Source organism: Aegilops tauschii, chromosome 1 (genome assembly GCF_002575655.3).
Source record: "Aegilops tauschii subsp. strangulata cultivar AL8/78 chromosome 1, Aet v6.0, whole genome shotgun sequence".
NCBI classification, from domain to species: Eukaryota; Viridiplantae; Streptophyta; class Magnoliopsida; order Poales; family Poaceae; genus Aegilops; species Aegilops tauschii.
Window position 1 is genome coordinate 497505743 of NC_053035.3, and position 18745 is coordinate 497524487.

Below are 18745 nucleotides of genomic sequence, written 5' to 3' on the forward strand. Positions count from 1 at the left end.
CTTGCTTGCCCACGAAGACCTAGGGCATTTGAGGAAGCCCATTGTTGGAATATACAAGCCAAGTTCTATAATGAAAAATTCCCACTAGTATATGAAAGTGACAAAACAAGAGACTCTCTATCATGAAAATCATGGTGCTACTTTGAAGCACAAGTGTGGAAAAAAAAGGATAGTAGCATTGTCCCTTTTTATTTTTTTTAATTTGTTTGGGACTCCCTTTTTTATTTGGCCTTTCTTTTTTTATTGGGACAATGCTCTATGAATGATGATCATCACACTTCTATTTATTTACAACTCAATGATTACAACTCGATACTAGAACAAGGTATGACTCTATATGAATGCCTCCGGCGGTATACCGGGATAGGCAATGAATCAAGAGTGACATGTATGAAAAATTATGAACGGTGGCTTTGCCACAAATATGATGTCAACTACATGATCATGCAAAGCAATTTGACAATGATGAACGTGTTATGATAAACGGAACGGTGGAAAGTTGCATGGCAATATATCTCGGAATGGCTATGGAAATGCCATAGTAGGTATGGTGGCTGTTTTGAGGAAGATATAAGGAGGTTTATGTGTGACAGAGCGTATCATATCACGGGGTTTGGATGCACCGGCGAAGTTTGCACCAACTCTCAATGTGAGAAAGGGCAATGCACGGTACCGAAGAGGCTAGCAATGATGGAAGGGTAAGAGTGCGTATAATCCATGGACTCAACATTAGTCATAAAGAACTCACATACTTATTGCAAAAATCTACAAGTCATCAAAAACCAAGCACTACGCGCATGCTCCTAGGGGGATAGATTGGTAGGAAAAGAACATCGCTCGTCCCCGACCGCCACTCATAAGGAAGACAATCAAAGAACACCTCATGTTTCAAATTTGTTACATAACGTTTACCATACGTGCATGCTACGGGACTTGGAAACTTCAACACAAGTATTTCTCAATTTCACAACTACTCAACTAGCACAACTTTAATATCACTACCTCCATATCTCAAAACAATCATCAAGCATCAAACTTCTCTTAGTATTTAGCACACTCATAAGAAAGTTTTTACTAGTCTTGAATACTTAGCATATTAGGATTAATTTCCCTATTTAAGCAAATTACCATGCTTTTTAAGACTCTCAAAATAATATAAGTGAAGCATGAGAGAATAATAGTTTCTATAAAACAAAACCACCGCCGTGCTCTAAAAGATATAAGTGAAGCACTAGAGCAAAAACTATATAGCTCAAAAGATATAAGCGAAGTGCATTGAGTATTCTAATAAATTCCGAATCATGTGTGTCTCTCTCAAAAGGTGTGTGCAGCAAAGATGATTGTGGCAAACTAAAAAATGAAGACTCAAATCATACAAGACACTCCAAGCAAAACACATATCATGTGGTGAATAAAAATATAGCTCCAAGTAAAGTTACCGATGGAAGTAGACGAAAGAGGGGATGCCTTCCGGGGCATCCCCAAGCTTTGGCTTTTTGGTGTCTTTAGATTATCTTGGGGTGCCATGGGCATCCCCAAGCTTTGGCTTTTTGGTGTCTTTAGATTATCTTGGGGTGCCATGGGCATCCCCAAGCTTAGGCTCTTGCCACTCCTTGTTTCATAATCCATCAAATCTTTTACCCAAAACTTGAAAACTTCACAACACAAAACTTAACAGAAAATCTCGTGAGCTCCATTAGCGAAAGAAAACAAAACACCACTTCAAGGTACTGTAATGAACTCATTATTTATTTATATTGGTGTTAAACCTACTGTATTCCAACTTATCTATGGTTTATAAACTATTTTACTAGCCATAGATTCATCAAAATAAGCAAACAACACACGAAAAAACAGAATCTGTCAAAAACAGAACAGTCTGTAGTAATCTGTAACTAACGCAAACTTCTGGAACTCCAAAAAATCTAAAAAAATAGGAAGACCTGGAAAATTTGTTTATTGATCAGCAGAAATTGGAATCAGTATTTTATCACGTTCTGGTAATTTTTAACAATTGTTTTCGTGAACAGAAAGTTTCTGGAATTTTCAGCAAGATCAAATAACTATTATCCAAGAAGATCCTATAGGTTTAACTTGGCACAAACACTAATTAAAACATAAAAACAAACCTAAACAGAGGCTAGATCAAATATTTATTCCTAAACAGAAGCAAAAAGCAAAAAACTAAAATAAAATTGGGTTGCCTCCCAACAAGCGCTATCGTTTAACGCCCCTAGCTAGGCATTGATAATTTTAACGATGCTCACATCAAAGACAAGAATTGAAGCGCAAAGAGAGCATCATGAAACACGTGACAAACACATCTAAGTCTAACATACTTCCTATGCATAGGCATCTTATAGGCAAACAAATGATCATAGCAAGCAAAAACTAGCATATGCAAGGAAGAGGAAAGAAACAATAGCAATCTCAACATGACGAGAGGTAATTTAGTAACATGAGAATTTCTCCAACCATATTTTCCTCTCTCATAATAATTACATGTGGGATCATATTCAAATTCAACAATATAGCTATCACATCAAAAAAAATTCTACATGATCCACATGCATGCAAAGTTGACACTCTTCCAAAATAGTGGGAATATCATTAACTAAAGTCATGACCTCTCCAAGCCCACTTTTATCAAAAATATCATAAGATTGAACATACTCCAAATATGTGGGATCTAAGGTTGACACTCTTCCAAACCCACTTTTAATAATATTGCAAACACTATTATCAATCTCATATTCATCATGGGGCTTAAATAAATTTTCAAAATCATAAGAAGAATCACCCCAATCATGATCATTGCAACAAGTAGTAGACATAGCAAAACTAGCATCCCCAAGCTTAGGGTTTTGCATATTATTAGCACAATTGACATCAAGAGAATTTATAGTAAAATCATTGCAATCATGCTTTTTATTGAAGGAACTATCAAGTATGGGTGCAATAGCAATGATCTCATGTTTAACATACGGAACTATAGCAAATTCATCTTCATAAATATTGGCATCATGGCCACAAGAATAGCAAGCATCATGTTCATCAAGGGATCAAATCATCGGAATCACAATTATCTATAGATTCATGCATATCATTATTTTCTTCCGAAGCAACGGTCATTCGTTCAATAAATCCTTTGACATAGACATTATGAGCATAGTTTTCATAGCAATATCTAAGTATGTCAAGATTTTCAGATTCGTAGAGAGTAATATCATACTTTTCAAACAAAGAAGCAACTTCAAAAGAACCCTTAAAAGCAACAAATTCTTCAATTTGTTCAATATCATAGTAGCTATAAACACCCTTTGCATAAGAAGATAAGATTTCATTTTCATTAAACTCACATAGGTAGGGGAGGTGTTTTTTAGGGTTCTTAGAGCAACAAGTAATATCACAAATTTCACAAAGATTCCAAGCATAAAACAGCAATTTGTTTATTTGATTCCATAAGAGTCTCCCTTTTTCAGATAAACGGTGACGCACAAAATGAGCATGCTCATCTAAAGATTTCCCATCAACTAGGCTAGTTGGGGTTTTAGCACGAGCGCATAAGGATCGAAGATGATCCAGGTAGAACACTTTAAGTGGATCCATAACAATAGATTTTTAGCAAGCAAAGATGCAAGCAAATAGAAGGCACATGGCAACACAAGCAAGCGAAAAAGACAAACGGAAGAGGGGCGAATAAAACGGCAAGGGTGAAGTGGGGGAGAGGAAAACGAGAGGCAAATGGCAAATAATGTAATGTGAGGGATAAGAGTTTGTGATGGGTACTTGGTATGCCTTGACTTGACTTGACTTGGCGCGAATCTCCCCGGCAACGGCGCCAGAAATCCTTCTTGCTACCTCTTGAGCACTGCGTTGGTTTTCCCTTGAAGAGGAAAGGGTGATGCAGTAAAGTAGCGTAAGTATTTCCCTTAGTTTTGAGAACCAAGGTATCAATCCAGTAGGAGGCCACGCTCAAGTCCCTCGCACCTACACAAACAAATAAAAACCTCGCAACCAACGCAATAAAGGGGTTGTCAATCCCTTCACGGTCACTTACGAAAGTGAGATCTGATATATATGATAAGATACTATTTTTGGTATTTTTATAATAAAGATGCAAAGTAAAATAAAAGGCAATAAAAATAGCTAAGTGTTGGAAGATTAATATGATGGAAAATAGACCCGGGGGCCATAGGTTTCACTAGTGGCTTCTCTCAAAAGCATAAGTATTACGGTGGGTGAACAAATTACTGTTGAGCAATTGATAGGATTGAGCATAGTTATGAGAATATAAGTATGATCATGTATATAGGCATCACGTTCGTGACAAGTAGACCGACTCCTGCCTGCATCTACTACTATTACTCCACACATCGACCGCTATCCAGCATGCATCTAGAGTATTAAGTTCAAAAGAACAGAGTAATGCTTTAAGTAAGATGACATGATGCAGAGGGATAAACTCATGCAATATGATATAAACCCCATCTTGTTATCCTCGATGGCAACAATACAATACGTGCCTTGCTGCCCCTGCTGTCACTGGGAAAGGACACCGCAAGATTGAACCCAAAGCTAAGCACTTCTCCCATTGCAAGAAGATCAATCTAGTAGGCCAAACCAAACTGATAATTCGAAGAGACTTGCAAAGATAACCAATCATACATAAAAGAATTCAGAGAAGATTCAAATATTGTTCATAGATAACTTGATCATAAACCCACAATTCATCGGTCTCAACAAACACACCGCAAAAGAAGATTACATCAAATAGATCTCCACGAGAATCGTGGAGAACTTTGTATTGAGATCCAAAGAGAGAGAAGAAGCCATCTAGCTAATAACTATGGACCCGAAGGTCTGAGGTAAACTACTCACACATCATCGGAGAGGCTATGGTGTTGATGTAGAAGCCCTCCGTGATCAATGCCCCCTCCGGCAGGACGCCGGAAAAGGCCCAAGATGGGATCTCACGGGTACATAAGGTTGCGGCAGTGGAATTAGGTTTTCGTGGATGCTTCTGTTGGTTTGGGGGTACGTAGGTATATATAGGAGGAAGAAGTACGTCGGTGGAGCAACATGGGCCCCACGAGGGTGGAGGGCGCGCCCAGGGGGTAGGCGCGCCCCCTGCCTCGTGCTCTCCTGGTTGATTTCTTGACATAGACTCCAAGTCCTCTGGATCACGTTTGTTCTGAAAATCACGTTCCTGAAGGTTTCATTCCGTTTGGACTCCGTTTGATATTCTTTTTCTGCGAAACTCTGAAATAGGCAAAAAAACAGCAATTTGGGCTGGGCCTCCGGTTAATAGGTTAGTCCCAAAAATAATATAGAAGTGTATAACAAAGCCCATTAATCATCCAAAACAGAATATAATATAGCATGAAGCAATTAAAAATTATAGATACGTTGGAGACGTATCAGGTTGCCACTTTTACATAAAGCATTGTTGTGCTCACATCATTAGAGTTTCTTTAGCTCAATTGATTAGAGTAAAGCTCCCCCTAGATGTGATATCCCCCCTAAGAGGGATGAACTAACCTTGGGTTTTGTCGATGATGACTTCATGTAGGTGTTGAAGATTTGGATGCTCAATGTTGATGTAGATCATTTGGAGCAATCCTTTGGAGTGAGTTGCACTTTCAATACCTACACGGGTTAGTCCCACAAGGAACAAACAAGGATATCCATAGACATAGAGTGATATTCTCAGGAGATGATGTCCATGAATGCATTAGGTTACCTTGTCCCTTGTCTTACCAACAAGAGGGTTTGTGACTCCTTGAACTAGTGCAAGATATGGAAGTTGTTTGCACTTGTCCTTGCCAAAATGATAAGAGTGAAGTATGTTGGCGGAGTCACACTCAAGAACTCTCTAGTTCTTCTTCTTCGGGATCCACACCATCTTGATGGGAATCCTTGGAGTTGTAGTCGTACTTGATGAAGTGGAACTTGATGTAGTCTTGGGAACCCACTTGACCAAGGCCTTAGGTGCTTCTTCGAATGCATCAATCTCCTCTTGAAGCTTGTCCTTGCCTTTTAGCTTGTGGTCTTGTGGTGGAAGATCATCTTGAGCTTGTGTTCCTTGGAAAGAAGTAGGATCATACTTCTCTTGTTGAGGAACAAACTTCGTCTTGGGGTATTGATCTTCTTCCCACTCAACTCCATTGGCATTGAACTTTTGTTCAAAAACAACACCTTGATTCTTCCGGTGTCTTCCTTGCTTGCGTACAATTTCCTCAAATTGCTTACTTCCGGCAAGACTCTTGTAAACACCTTTCTCTATAATTCCCTTCAATAAGCTATTTTCTTGCTCAAGTGTAACTTGGCTAAGAGAATCATTAGTGGAATCAAGAGAACTACTAGAAGCAACAATATTGGATTTAGCATGATTGTTGTTACTACTAGAGGAAGAATCTTTCTTGTTCTTATTGCTAGATTTAACTTGTGGCATGTAAGTAGACAAGAGTAAACGCTTGGCAATGTAAGAAGAACTTTTCTTGCAAAGATCATCATTGATTGCTTTTAAGAACTCATGCTCTTGCTCAAGGTTGAGCTTTTCAAAGCGTAGCTCCTCATGAGTCTTTAAAAGTTCTCGATGATCTTCCAAGGTAATTTCATGAGCTAACTTAAGAGTGTTTAGTTCTTTAGTTAGACGCTCAATCTCCTTCTTATCATCGTCATTCGTTTTATCTTGATTATCATGATTAATAGCAAGTTCATCATAGTTTTCATAACTAGAGTTGTCAACAAGTAAATCATCATGTCCTAGCAAATCATCTTCACCACTATTGAAATCAACATACTCGGGGTGTGATACCTTTGGACCTTTGGCCATGAAGCATCTTCCAATTCCTTCATTTGGTGAGTCAAATATGTTGTAGGAGTTGGTTGACACAAGTGCTAGACCGGCAACACCTTCACTTGAGTATATTCGGAGTCGGAGTGATAACTTCTTTCGGAGTGATGGTCGGAGTCGGAGTCGGATACCCATTCACCAACATGAGCTTGATGTCTTCTTTTTGTGTAGCTTTTTGATGACTTGTCCTTCCTCTCCGAATCCTTGCTTCTCCGAGAGGGTCTTCGTTCATAACGATCATCTCTACTCCTTCTCTCTCTTGGCGGTGATTCTTATCTTCTACTCCTTCTTTTGGGAGAATCTTCTCTTCTTTTGTAGGGAGCCGTACACTCATTGGAGTAGTGTCCGGGTCTTCCACAATTTTAGCAATTTCGTTCACGACTCGAAGATCTCTTGTCATTGTAGGACCTTGACTTGGAGCTTCTTTCCTTGCTTCTACTCGTGTAGAATTTGTTGAAGTTCTTCACCATTAGGCTCAATTCTTCATTGAAGGTTTGTTTCTCACTTGATGATGTGGGAGCTTCACATGAGGCTTTGTAAGCACCACTTGACTTGTTGTGGAGCTCTTCCTTATCCTTAAGTGACATCTCATGAGCAACAATTCTTCTAATGACTTCCGTTGGCTTGAGATCTTTGTAATTGGGCATCATTTGGATCAATGTGCACACGGTATCATATTTTCCATCCAAGGCTCTTAGGATCTTCTTGATGATGAATCTATCGGTCATCTCTTCACTTCCTAAGCCGGCAATCTCATTTGTGATGAGAGCAAGCCTAGAGTACATTTCAGCGACACCTTCACCATCCTTCATTTTGAACTTGTCAAGTTGACTTTGAAGCACATCCAATTTGGATTCCTTGACGGAGTCGGTACCTTCGTGCATATCAATCAAAGTATCCCAAATTTCCTTTGCATTCTCAAGACGGCTGATTTTGTTGAATTCTTCGGGGCACAATCCGTTGAAGAGAATATCACAAGCTTGAGCATTGTATTGCAGCATCTTCAACTCTTCCGCGGTAGCTTCACGGTTCGGTTCTCTCCCATCAAATAATTCACCTTGCAAGCCAATACACACAATAGCCCAAACGGCGGGGTTATGTCCAATAATATGCATTTTCATCTTATGCTTCCAACTAGCAAAGTTAGTACCATCAAAGTAAGGACCTCTACGGTGGTAATTTCCCTCACTAGATGACATACTCTCCTAGGTTGTGAAACCAAGGCTATGATCACCAAAAGCTATGGAAATCAAAGCAAATGGAGACCAAAGCTTTGATACCACTTGTAGGATCGAAAGTATGTCTAGAGGGGGTGATTAGACTACTTAACCAAATAAAAATCTAGCCTTTTCTCAATTTTAAGTCTTGGCAGATTTTAGCAACCTAGCACAAATCAAGTAATCAACCTACACATGCAATTCTAAGAGTATAGCAGCGGAATGTAAAACAATTGCATATGAAGGTAAAGGGAGGAGTTTGGAGGGAGCAAATGCAATGTAGACACGGAGATTTTTGGCGTGGTTCCGATAGGTGGTGCTATCGTACATCCACGTTGATGGAGACTTCAACCCACGAAGGGTAACGGTTGCGCGAGTCCATGGAGGGCTCCACCCACGAAGGGTCCACGAAGAAGCAACCTTGTCTATCCCACCATGGCCATCGCCCACGAAGGACTTGCCTCACTAGGGTAGATCTTCACGAAGTAGGCGATCTCCTTGCCCGTACAAACTCCTTGGTTCAACTCCACAATCTTGACGGAGGCTCCCAAGTGACACCTAGCCAATCTAGGAGACACCACTCTCCAAAAGGTAATAGATGGTGTGTTGATGATGAACTCCTTGCTCTTGTGCTTCAAATGATAGTCTCTCCAACACTCAACTCTCTCTCATAGGATTGGATTTGGTAGAAAGATGATTTGAGTGGAAAGCAACTTGGGGAAGGCTGGAGATCAAGATTTATGTGGTTGGAATGGAATATCTTGACCTCAACACAAGTGTAGGTGGTTCTCTCTCAGAAAATGTATGTTGGAAGTGTAGGCATGTTCTGATGGCTCTCTCCATGAATGAAAGAGTGGGTGGAGGGGTATATATAGCCTCCACACAAAATCTAACCGTTACACACAAATCACCAAACTCGGTGGGACCGAATTATAAAACTCGGTCAGACCGATTTAGTTCAAAATGTGAACGTTAGGATTTTCGGTGGGACCGACATGTCAACTCAGTGGGACCGATTCCATTAGGGTTAGGGCATAACGTAATCTCGGTGAGACCGATTACACAAACTCGGTGGGACCGATTTTGGTAATAAGCAAACAGAGAGTTGGTCAGGCAAACTCGGTGGGACCGATTCGCTCATCTCGGTTAGACCGAAACATTACGAAGGGGAAACAGAGAGTTTGCATTGCAATCTCGGTGGGACCGATCGCTCATCTCGGTTGGACCGAAAAGTTACGAAGGGAAACAGAGAGGTTGCAATCCCATCTCGGTGAGACCGAGATCCCTATCGGTGAGACCGGAGTGACTAGGGTTTGTGGCAGTGGCTATGTCAAGAGAACTCGGTGGCGCCGGATAGAAAGATTTCGGTGAGGCCGAGTTTGACTTTTTGTTTGGGACATATGTGGATATGAGAAAGTAGTTGAGGGTTTTTGGAGCATATCACTAAGCATTTTGAGCAAGTAACTCATTAAGCAACACCTCACCCCCTTTTAATAGTATTGGCTTTTCCTATGGACTCAATGTGATCTTGGATCACTAAAAGTAGAATGTAGAGTCTTGTGCTTTGAGCTTGAGCCAATCTTTTGTCCTTAGCATTTTGAGGGGTCCACTTTCTAGTCCATGCCATGCCAATCATTGAGCTTTCCTGAAATACTTATCTTGAAATAGCATTAGCTCAATGAGCTATATGTTGTTAGGAATTACCAAAACCACCCAGGGATAGTTGCACTTTCACTTACAGGGCTCCACTCAGGAAGTTTTATAGGTTGCTGGGACACAATTCTCCACTCCTCCAAACAACAAATCACAACAACAAGAGGAAGCTGGTACCGGCCTCCACAACAAGTGCTCTACACATTAAAGGCAAAAGAAAAGGAGAGGGGACCAGTTATGGAAACTGGGGTAAGGAGTGCCAGGCTCCAGCACATTAAGAATTGATTTAAGAAGGAAACTTGCAAAAATAAGAATTGCATGGCTTGCCATGCTGCTGCTCCTAACTTTAAGAGTATGGTGGTTAAAAATCTTAATGCTTCTTACTGCAAGGTGGAGCCTAAAAACACAAGTGAGAAGCTGCTTACCAAGAAGAGGGCCAAGAAGGGTGGCAAGGCTGAAGCAAGGAAAGTTGGACCTGCTACTGGGAAGGAGGGGAACTGGAGGCCCTCAAGAAAGGATCTAAGCCTACGATTAGTCAGATGTTTAGTTCTCTGAAACTCTGTCTGAAGTGTTGTAATAAGGATTTTATGTATTGCAGCTACTTGTGTTATGGTCTTTTTTCTCAAAATCTTTTGTTGTTATCCATGGACTAGTCTTTCAATGAGCTGGGCTTTTCTTTACCTATGGCATGTGATTGTTTTTTTCAAGTAGCAACTACATTAATGAATAGAGCTTGGAAAATTCTCAACTTGAATGTTAGAGGAACTAATTCTAGCAATAAATGGTTGCCCATTTCTTGTAAAATTGAAGAATCTGATTGCTCCATAGTGTGTCTACAAGAAACTAAGAGCTAAAGTTTTTACAGTGCCTATCTCAAGAATTTCTGACCAAGAGGGATTTCTAAATTTGAGTTTTCTCCATCTAAAGGTGCCTCTAGTGGGTTGCTGATTGCTTGGAATGATAATATGTTCCATGGCGAATGCATGTTTAAGAACAAATTCTCAGTCTCAGTTAGGTTTACCTCTGCACACACTGGAAATTCTTGGATGATAACCAACATCTATGGGCCCAGTAACAATGATCAAAGAACTGAATTTATTGATTGTTTGCAAAATATTCAGATGTCTGATGAAATGGACTGGCTTCTAGCTGGGACTTCAATTACATCAGATATCCCCACAACTGAAATTTTGGCTCTGGTGATATTAACAATATGATGCAATTCAGTGAAACAATTAGCTCTCTAGCTCTTGTAGAAGCTCCTCTCTTACACATGGAGTAACATGCAGGAAGCCCCTCTGCTGGAAAGACTTGACTGGGTTTTCACTTCTGAACATTGGACAAGCTCATACCCAAGCACAATGGTTATACCTCTATCCAATCCCATCTCTAATCATACTCCATGTGGCATCACTATTGGAACTTCTATTCCTAAATCTCAATTATTCAGGTTTGAAAACTTTTGGCTGGATCACCCAGACTTTCAAGATGTTGTCAAACCATTTGGAGCCAAGATGTGCAAACACAAGACAGTGCCAAAAGGATCACACCAAAGTTTAAACGACTTAGAAAGGGACTCAAAATTTGGTCTAGAAATATTTCTAACCTGGCTGTCATTATCAAGCACACCAACAATCTAATCTTCATGTGGGATATGACAGAAGAGTACAAAAGTATTTCCACCATTGAGTTTAATAGCAAAGAAATCTTTAAGGAACATCTTTTGAAAATTCTACCATATCAAAGAATTTATTGGAAACAGATGGCCACAATCAGATGGGTAAAATTTGGAGATGAGAACTCTAAGTTCTTCCAAGCAAAGGCTAGGCACAACCATATTGCTACCCTACAAGATGAAAGTGGCTCTGAATTCAGTGACCATCATGCAAAAGCTGTTATTCTTTGTAGAGCCTTCAAGGAAGGGCTAGGAGTTTCAGATCAATCCTCCGGTCTGTTGCAATTTACATCCTTGCTTCACAGAAACAATAATTTACTTCATCTAGAGGATCCCTTCTCTAAGGAAGAAATTGCTAATGTTGTCAAACTGATGCCCTCTGATAGAGCTCCCCTGGTACTGATGGTTTTAAAGGAGCTTTCATCAAAGCATGTTGGAGCACTATACGTGAATATTTCGATGAGCTCATTGATGATTTTTACCATGGCAAGATATCCCTCCAAAGCATTAATGCATCTTACATCACTCTAATTCCTAAAAAGGATGCCCCTCTTAATGCGAGTGATTTCAAACCCATATCTTTGCTAAATGGATTCATCAAGATTATAACTAAGCTCTTGTCTAATAGGCTGCAGAAGGTAATTCTAAGCTTGTTACATCCTAATCAATATGATTTCCTCAAGAATAGAACAATACAAGACTGTCTTGCTTGAGCTTTTGAATATTTGCACCAGTGCCACTAGTCTAAAAATTCAATTTTGGTGCTCAAATTGGACTTTGAAAAATCGTTTGATATGATTGAGCACAGTGTTGTTATGGAAATTCTCAAAGCTAGAGGATTTGGAGAGAGATGGCTAATGTGGGTCAACATGATCTTTTAAGTTTTCCACTGCAAGAGAGGAGGGTCAGACAGGGTGATCCTCTCTCTCCCCTCCTATTTGTTCTGGCTACAGACCTGCTACAATCTATTTTTGATGAAGCACATCAACATCAACTCATCCAACCTCCAATTTGCTCAACAACTAATCCATAGTTCCCCATAATTGAGTATGTAGATGATATTGTTTTGGTACTTCCCGCAGATACAAGGCAGCTAATGCATGTCAAGAATCTCATTCTTCACATTGTAGATTTCTCTGGACTTAAAGTCAATTACAGTAAGTTTGTCCTGGTGCCTATAAATGTGCCTGTTGATTGGCTGCCATCTTTGGGTTGCCAACAAGAATCCTTCCCCTTCACATATCTAGGTTTGCCGATGAGCATCAATACGCCTAAAATTGAAGACTCCAACCCTTTGATGATGTGCGCAGAAAGAAGATTAGCTGGTTGCTATACAATGTTGTCCTATGATGGAAGGCTGCTACTAATCGAGTCCGCCTTTTTCCTCTCTACCCACCTTCTTCATGTGCTCTCTAGCTCTCCTAGTTGGAGTAATTAAGCAAATCAACAAGTATCTTCAACACCTGTTGTGGAGGAAGTTTGGCATGGATAACAAAGGTTCTGCTCTTATAGCCTAGGAAAAGATCTGTAAACCAAAGCTCAATGGTGGGCTAAGTATCCTTGATACTACTATCCAAAACAAAGCACTTCTACTAAACAACATTTTCAAGTTCTTCAATAAGCAGGACATTCCTTGAATAAACCTTATTTGGGAGAAATATTATAGTACTGCCCTACCCATGGATAAGTTGGAAGGATCTCTTTGGTGGAATCACATCTGATACCAACTTTTAAGCAGGCCAGCACCTGTAAGATTGTAAGTGGAGAATCCTCTATGTTTTGGTATGATCACTGGAACACACAACCACTCTCAGTCCAATTCCCAGAACTTCACTCCTATGCCAAGAACACCAAGTTATCTCTAAGAAATTTCAAGGAACACCCAAACTGGACTGAGCTTTTTCATATGCCTTTATCCACTCAAGCTTATAACCAGTATCTGCAGTTACAGGACCTAATACCTGATTTGGATATCTCTGGCAAGGATGTTTGGACCTGCAATGGAGTCACCACTAAATTCTCATCGAAGAAAATGTATAATTATCTGCTGGGAGAGCTGGATGAACACCCTATCTACAAGCTCATTTGGGGGAGCTCAAGCAGATTGTAGCATAATTATTTATTTATTTTTGGCTTGTTGCTCACAACAGAGTGAACACTAGATCCCTGCTTCACAGGAAAGGTTTCCTTCTGGAGGACTACCACTGCCCAATCTGTAATCAAGAGGCTGAGGAGACCATTTATCATCTACTCTGGGATTGTCATGTTGCACAAACATGTTAGGATTCTCTCACCGCCAACAGGAAAAAAGGCACTTTTGTTTGTGAAGATGCAATTCTTACTATGGAATCTCTTCCAAGTCCTTTCAGTATGGTTGCTGGAATATCTGGTTACAGAGGAACGACAAGACCTAGTTCTTCTCCAATGGAAGATCAAGAACAAGCATGCTGCAATGTTCCAACAGTGCTTAACTGACAATTTTTAAGTCATGTATTCTCTTCCAAAATATGGGATTGGTTAGTTTGGCTTGGTTTGTGTGCTCTAGACTAGGCGTTTATTTGTTCTCTTTTTTCCTTGCCATTGTAACATACTTTTACATAATAGAAGACACCGAAGAACATAACTCTTATTTCTCGGGTTATCAGCAGGCTCCAGATGGGCCAAATTTTGCAGCAGTGCGGTACAAATAGATGAATCTAAAAACGTGCGTTTCCAATCACGCTCATGTTCCCAAAGCATACTTAAACAAATTTTACCAATCCAACGACTCCTAAGCATACTCAAACAGGTTACCAGTCCAAAGGCTAACTACATATACACAGCTAGTGGCCTACAATGTCCAGGAGTAGAGGAATGCCAACACACACGCCTTCCTGTGCTAGCATCTTTCCGCGGGAAACAAAGATAGTCGTGCGTATGATAAGGGCTGCCAAGATTTAACTGAAAATGTTAAGATGAACAACACGCACGGTCTGGGCAGAGCTTCTGTCGGCCTCAGCTGGCGTTGTGCGTCTGGTCATGCTCGACAAAGTCCATGGCCTGCTCTGCTCCTTGGACGCCACGTTGATATAGCTCACCCTGTTCCGTAGATCTTGTCCGCCACCTTGAGGATCTCTGGCCTCAATGTGGTGGCTATGAACTGCGTGTCCACCAGGTCGGCCAGACGCCTGACCACGCCCACAACAGGACTTGCCGAAAGCAGCGGCAAATATTCGGATGGATGTTCCCAGCAGCAGCTGTATACCATGTGATTCAGCTCAATGAACACAGGAGGGCATAGTTGGGCATACCCAGCTAGACAGACACTAGACCAGGAGATGTTCGTTTCAAAAAACAGGCATATGAAGGCTCTTCTATGGCGAGGATAAACAGGTAGAACGGAGCTGGATCACATCGTTGGATAGTGAAGATCAGTGTTAATGCCACCACTGCCTTTCTTTTTTTTTGAAAGATAGGGGTTTCCCCCCCGCCCCATTTTTATTGATGAGGCAGACAGAACAGAGTTTCTCCCTTGCCAGTGAAGGAAACCTGAAACATGACTAAGCATGAGTCTCCAAACACACAGCCTTTAACAAATTTGAGGAAAAAACAAACAGGGTGTCATCACCATAGTGATTCGGGAAGAGCTTACTAACTGGGGAATAGTTTTTTTTTGACAGGACAGCTTGGGAAATAGTATCATCTAAATTTCTATGATAGATTTCGAATAATATGTGCATGAATACATAACAGATATCTGCAAAGAACACATGCCTTGACTTTCGCACCAATATACTTCTCTATACTCCCTTCAGGATCTGGTTCACGAGGCGCGTCCTCATCCATGTCATCATCGCCAGCATCACCATCCTACAGAAATGGAGTGAGTTAGGAACTAGAAGTGCAAGAAACAGGACCAAAGTTGGTGGGTAAAGCAAGGAAACCGAAACCTTTTTCTTCATCATAACCAAGTATCCGCGGACACCTTGCACTAATTAAGAGAACACTTCACGGAAGTGCCTTGCAACTCCTTTAAATGTGTGTTCAATTGATTCATCCTTCCCTTGGTCTAAAACTCATATCAACTCTCTAATTTCTGCATTACCAATCAGCAGATTTTATGAGATTCTAGTCTTAGGACAATCAAAAGGGAAACAAGTTTTGCTGATCGGAAAGCTTACCTCGTCATCAGCATCAAGTTCAGCGCGTCTTCTCCGCTGTTCAGTGAAGTTCAGGAAGGACTAATTACTTCAAATGCTCAGTGCAGTCATAAAGCAGCTGCTGCTTGTTCTTTCTCTTGTACCTTTATTATTGGCCAGAAAATAACTACAGCATGGTTAACACTATAAAAAAAGGTATTGTGCGGCTTAGTTAGCCAGTTTAGCATCAGCAGGCAATTGAGCCTAAATCTCGGATTTTCTTCATATACTCATCTTGCTTGACAAGATACGTGCTCGGTGCTCCTGCTGCTCATCAACTGTTCCAAGTCCCTCATCTTGCACAGTCTGCTCCAAAGTAGCTTCAAGAGCCTGTGTTTAGATGTACATGACACATAACAAGTCAACAGTAGCTATACAAGTTAAACCCCAAGGAAACACTATAGCTGTATGAATTACCTTCAGATCATTTTTCCGTTGCTCCATCTTTCTTGAATTGGCATTAACAGCATCGACATTAGCTGCCCAAAAGATCTTTTAAGGGGGTTAGGGGGGAACATTTGAGGATGGTGTCTCAATGGTGAAAGAGGTGGTACCTGATATGTCCTGCCTTCTAGCGCTTTTCACATATTACAACCCGATCCTGAAGCATGGTGTCACCAACTTCATGTCTGTTGTTAAAGAAGCCGGTGCACATGGTAATGCCTTATAGTTTCCCATAGGTTAAGTGATGTTCTACATTAAAATGTCATTCAACTCATATGGCCACCTTGTTAATTATCTGAAATGCGGCACCGCTTCTCCTGTATGTTAGTTTTTACTAGTGCACAAGATTTCAGGTAGAAGATTGAGGAATTAAAAGCTGCATAACAGCATAGACATAGACATATATCCACAGCTATATTTTACATGACAATAGTTTACACGCTGTACAGTGATGTTAGTAATATGGCACTTTGTTGCTGTTGTGAAGTTCTATTCTCACTGTGACAATCAAGTTGCATATGTATTACCATGCTGCAGGTCTTGTGGTACCTGATGTTCCTCTGGAAGAGACAGACATTTTGAGAAGCGGGGCTGCCAAGAACACCTTGAGCTGGCAGGCTCTCTTTTGCATTATCCATTTTTCCATCTCTTGTGTCTCAACAAAAAAGGGTTGAATATTCTCTTTAACTCTCCCTATCTTTGAAGAAAGGCCACGCTTGATATTTCTTATTTAAGCACTGATGCATAATGATGAGTTACGCTTATTGGCTCATTGCTTTTCTGTAATTTAAGATGCTGATTAGTCTGGATTCTGGAATGTTGAAGAAATACTCAGCATCAGGTGTTGATTAGTTGGGAATATTAAAGATGCCTCTTTTGTTTGTTAAGTTGGTAACATCATTTTTGTTATGTCTTACATTAATGCCTGCAGGTGTTACTAAAAACACCAACAGAAAGAATGGGGAGAATTACAAAGGCTTCAGAAGGATTTGTTTATCTTGTAAGTGTTCATAACTCGGAATCAATTTTGCTCTCTTAAAATCTGTTCTCATATAGCATATTCTCCTTATTGCTGATCAGAAAGATCTCATAATGGCCAACATAGTGTGTATTTTAAAACTTAAGAAGAGTAGAGTGGTTTATCATCTTAAGTTGAGGGAATTTATCATCTGAAGTTGACTTCATAAACTTAAGAAGAGACATGCTTCGGCCCTTAAGAAGGGTGTATTTTAAAACTTAAGAAGAGTACAGTAGTTTATCATCTAACCTTTGTTGAGAGAATTTCATCATCTGGAGTTGACTTCATAAACTTGAGGACACATGCTTCTGTCCTGTCATGTTTTTTCTCTTCAACAGAGGCTGTCTTGGCATGCTTTTGTGCTGACATGCATCCTGGTGCTAGCTGTGCTAACTGCTAAACTGAAAATTATAATGAAATGTACACTACTGTTTAAAAAGACTGAGACGCCTTGGTTATGTTCTGGCGCTTCTCCATTTGGCCTTATGAATCATAGACAAACGGGATTCACTTGACTTGACATTGTTGAGGTTGACTATTCGCGATTCTACTGAATCTGTTTGAGCGTAAGTTGTCACATGATAGGCTATTTGCTAAGTTGCAGTAATATTTGCTATTCAGGTAAGCACTTCTTCAGGAAATTAAGCAGGTTTGCCAAGTCTTTCTTTATTGTTACTCAGTGAACTAGAGTTTTGGTCTGCTATAAATGATGCAAAGATAACATCCCTTTGTCCCAATCCCATGTCAATGATTTCCTTTTTTTTTAATGAAATAAACAGCATTCCTCAGTGTTTATCATTGTACAGGTGGTTTCAACATGGCAGTGCTAGTACATATAGTGTGAATAAATGGAGGAATGACCCGGTTAATATGCCTGTCGTTCTTTATTTTGCTATAAACTTTTCGAACAGTCAGCTGTATGAGAGAGACCCAGGCGCTAAATTTCAATAAAAGCTAGAAATACTTCCTAGGTTGAGCAAGAACTGTCATGTCGAAGTCAACTTCCTGGATGATACATCTTTCTGGTTTGATATAGCAATCCCTTTTTGCTTTTTTTACTATATAAATGGATGCTAATTACTGTTTCAGTTAAATACCCAGGAAGATTTGTCATCCAGTTTGTAAAATTAACTGGGCAGTAGTACAATCTTATAAGATCGAAGAACCAATCAAAATAAAAATGAATTTGCTGGTCGACCTGAACCTCACATATAGATATGAACTCCATTCTCAAAGGAAACCAAACATCTACTTTTTGACTAAAGTTTGCGTTCAACTTTATTTTTGTAGTTTATGTCATGAAAAAACAAAGCATATATTTTCATTTGCATTCCTATTCATGCTGTTATCGCTATTCAATGACAATCCTACCTTCACAAAAGTTTCCAGTAGCTGTATTAAAGTTTACAAGCCACTGCATATGACAGTGGTATAGCAGTCTAGTCAGGAATTCATCGCAGAACTATAATGGCCTTGGACAGTTTACTCAGAACAAGGACACTATGGGGTGCTAAGAGTGATGGTGATGAACACTGAACCTGTGTGGCATTCCATATCCAATCTTCACTAGTGGTGTCACTGAATCACTTGTGCTATTCTTTTTTTTTTTTTGAGGGGAAAGATTGCAATTATATTCTCTTCCTCTAAAAGGAATAAAATATAATTGTGTTCTCAGGCTAGCACATATTGGTATTGGTTGAC

At 40.1% G+C, this 18745-nt stretch overlaps 1 protein-coding gene and 1 long non-coding RNA gene across 2 annotated transcripts; one reads left to right on the plus strand and one right to left on the minus strand.

Moving 5' to 3' along the window:
* Positions 1–15155: 15155 nt before the first annotated feature.
* LOC109742670 (uncharacterized) lies at positions 15156–15839 on the minus strand. The gene is made up of 3 exons (XR_006665441.2): positions 15565–15839; positions 15334–15479; positions 15156–15253 (listed from the first exon to the last, which is right to left on the minus strand). It is a non-coding gene; the product is annotated as an uncharacterized lncRNA (long non-coding RNA).
* A 278-nt stretch (positions 15840–16117) lies between these two features.
* On the plus strand, positions 16118–18558 carry LOC141039207 (tryptophan synthase alpha chain-like). The gene is made up of 4 exons (XM_073506533.1): positions 16118–16238; positions 16564–16643; positions 16958–17026; positions 18472–18558. The coding sequence occupies exons 1-4, from the start codon at positions 16118–16120 to the stop codon at positions 18556–18558; spliced, it is 357 nt and encodes a 118-aa protein (XP_073362634.1).
* Positions 18559–18745: the final 187 nt, after the last annotated feature.

What these genes read in the sequence shown, in the direction of transcription:
- LOC141039207 (XM_073506533.1), top strand. Translation starts at nt 16,118, where the DNA reads ATGGTGAAAGAGGTGGTACCTGATATGTCCTGCCTTCTAGCGCTTTTC. An exon ending in TAAAGAAGCCGGTGCACATG is followed by an intron (nt 16,239 to 16,563) that starts GTAATGCCTTAT and finishes ACCATGCTGCAG; the next exon opens with GTCTTGTGGTACCTGATGTT. An exon ending in CAGAAGGATTTGTTTATCTT is followed by an intron (nt 17,027 to 18,471) that starts GTAAGTGTTCAT and finishes TGCATATGACAG; the next exon opens with TGGTATAGCAGTCTAGTCAG.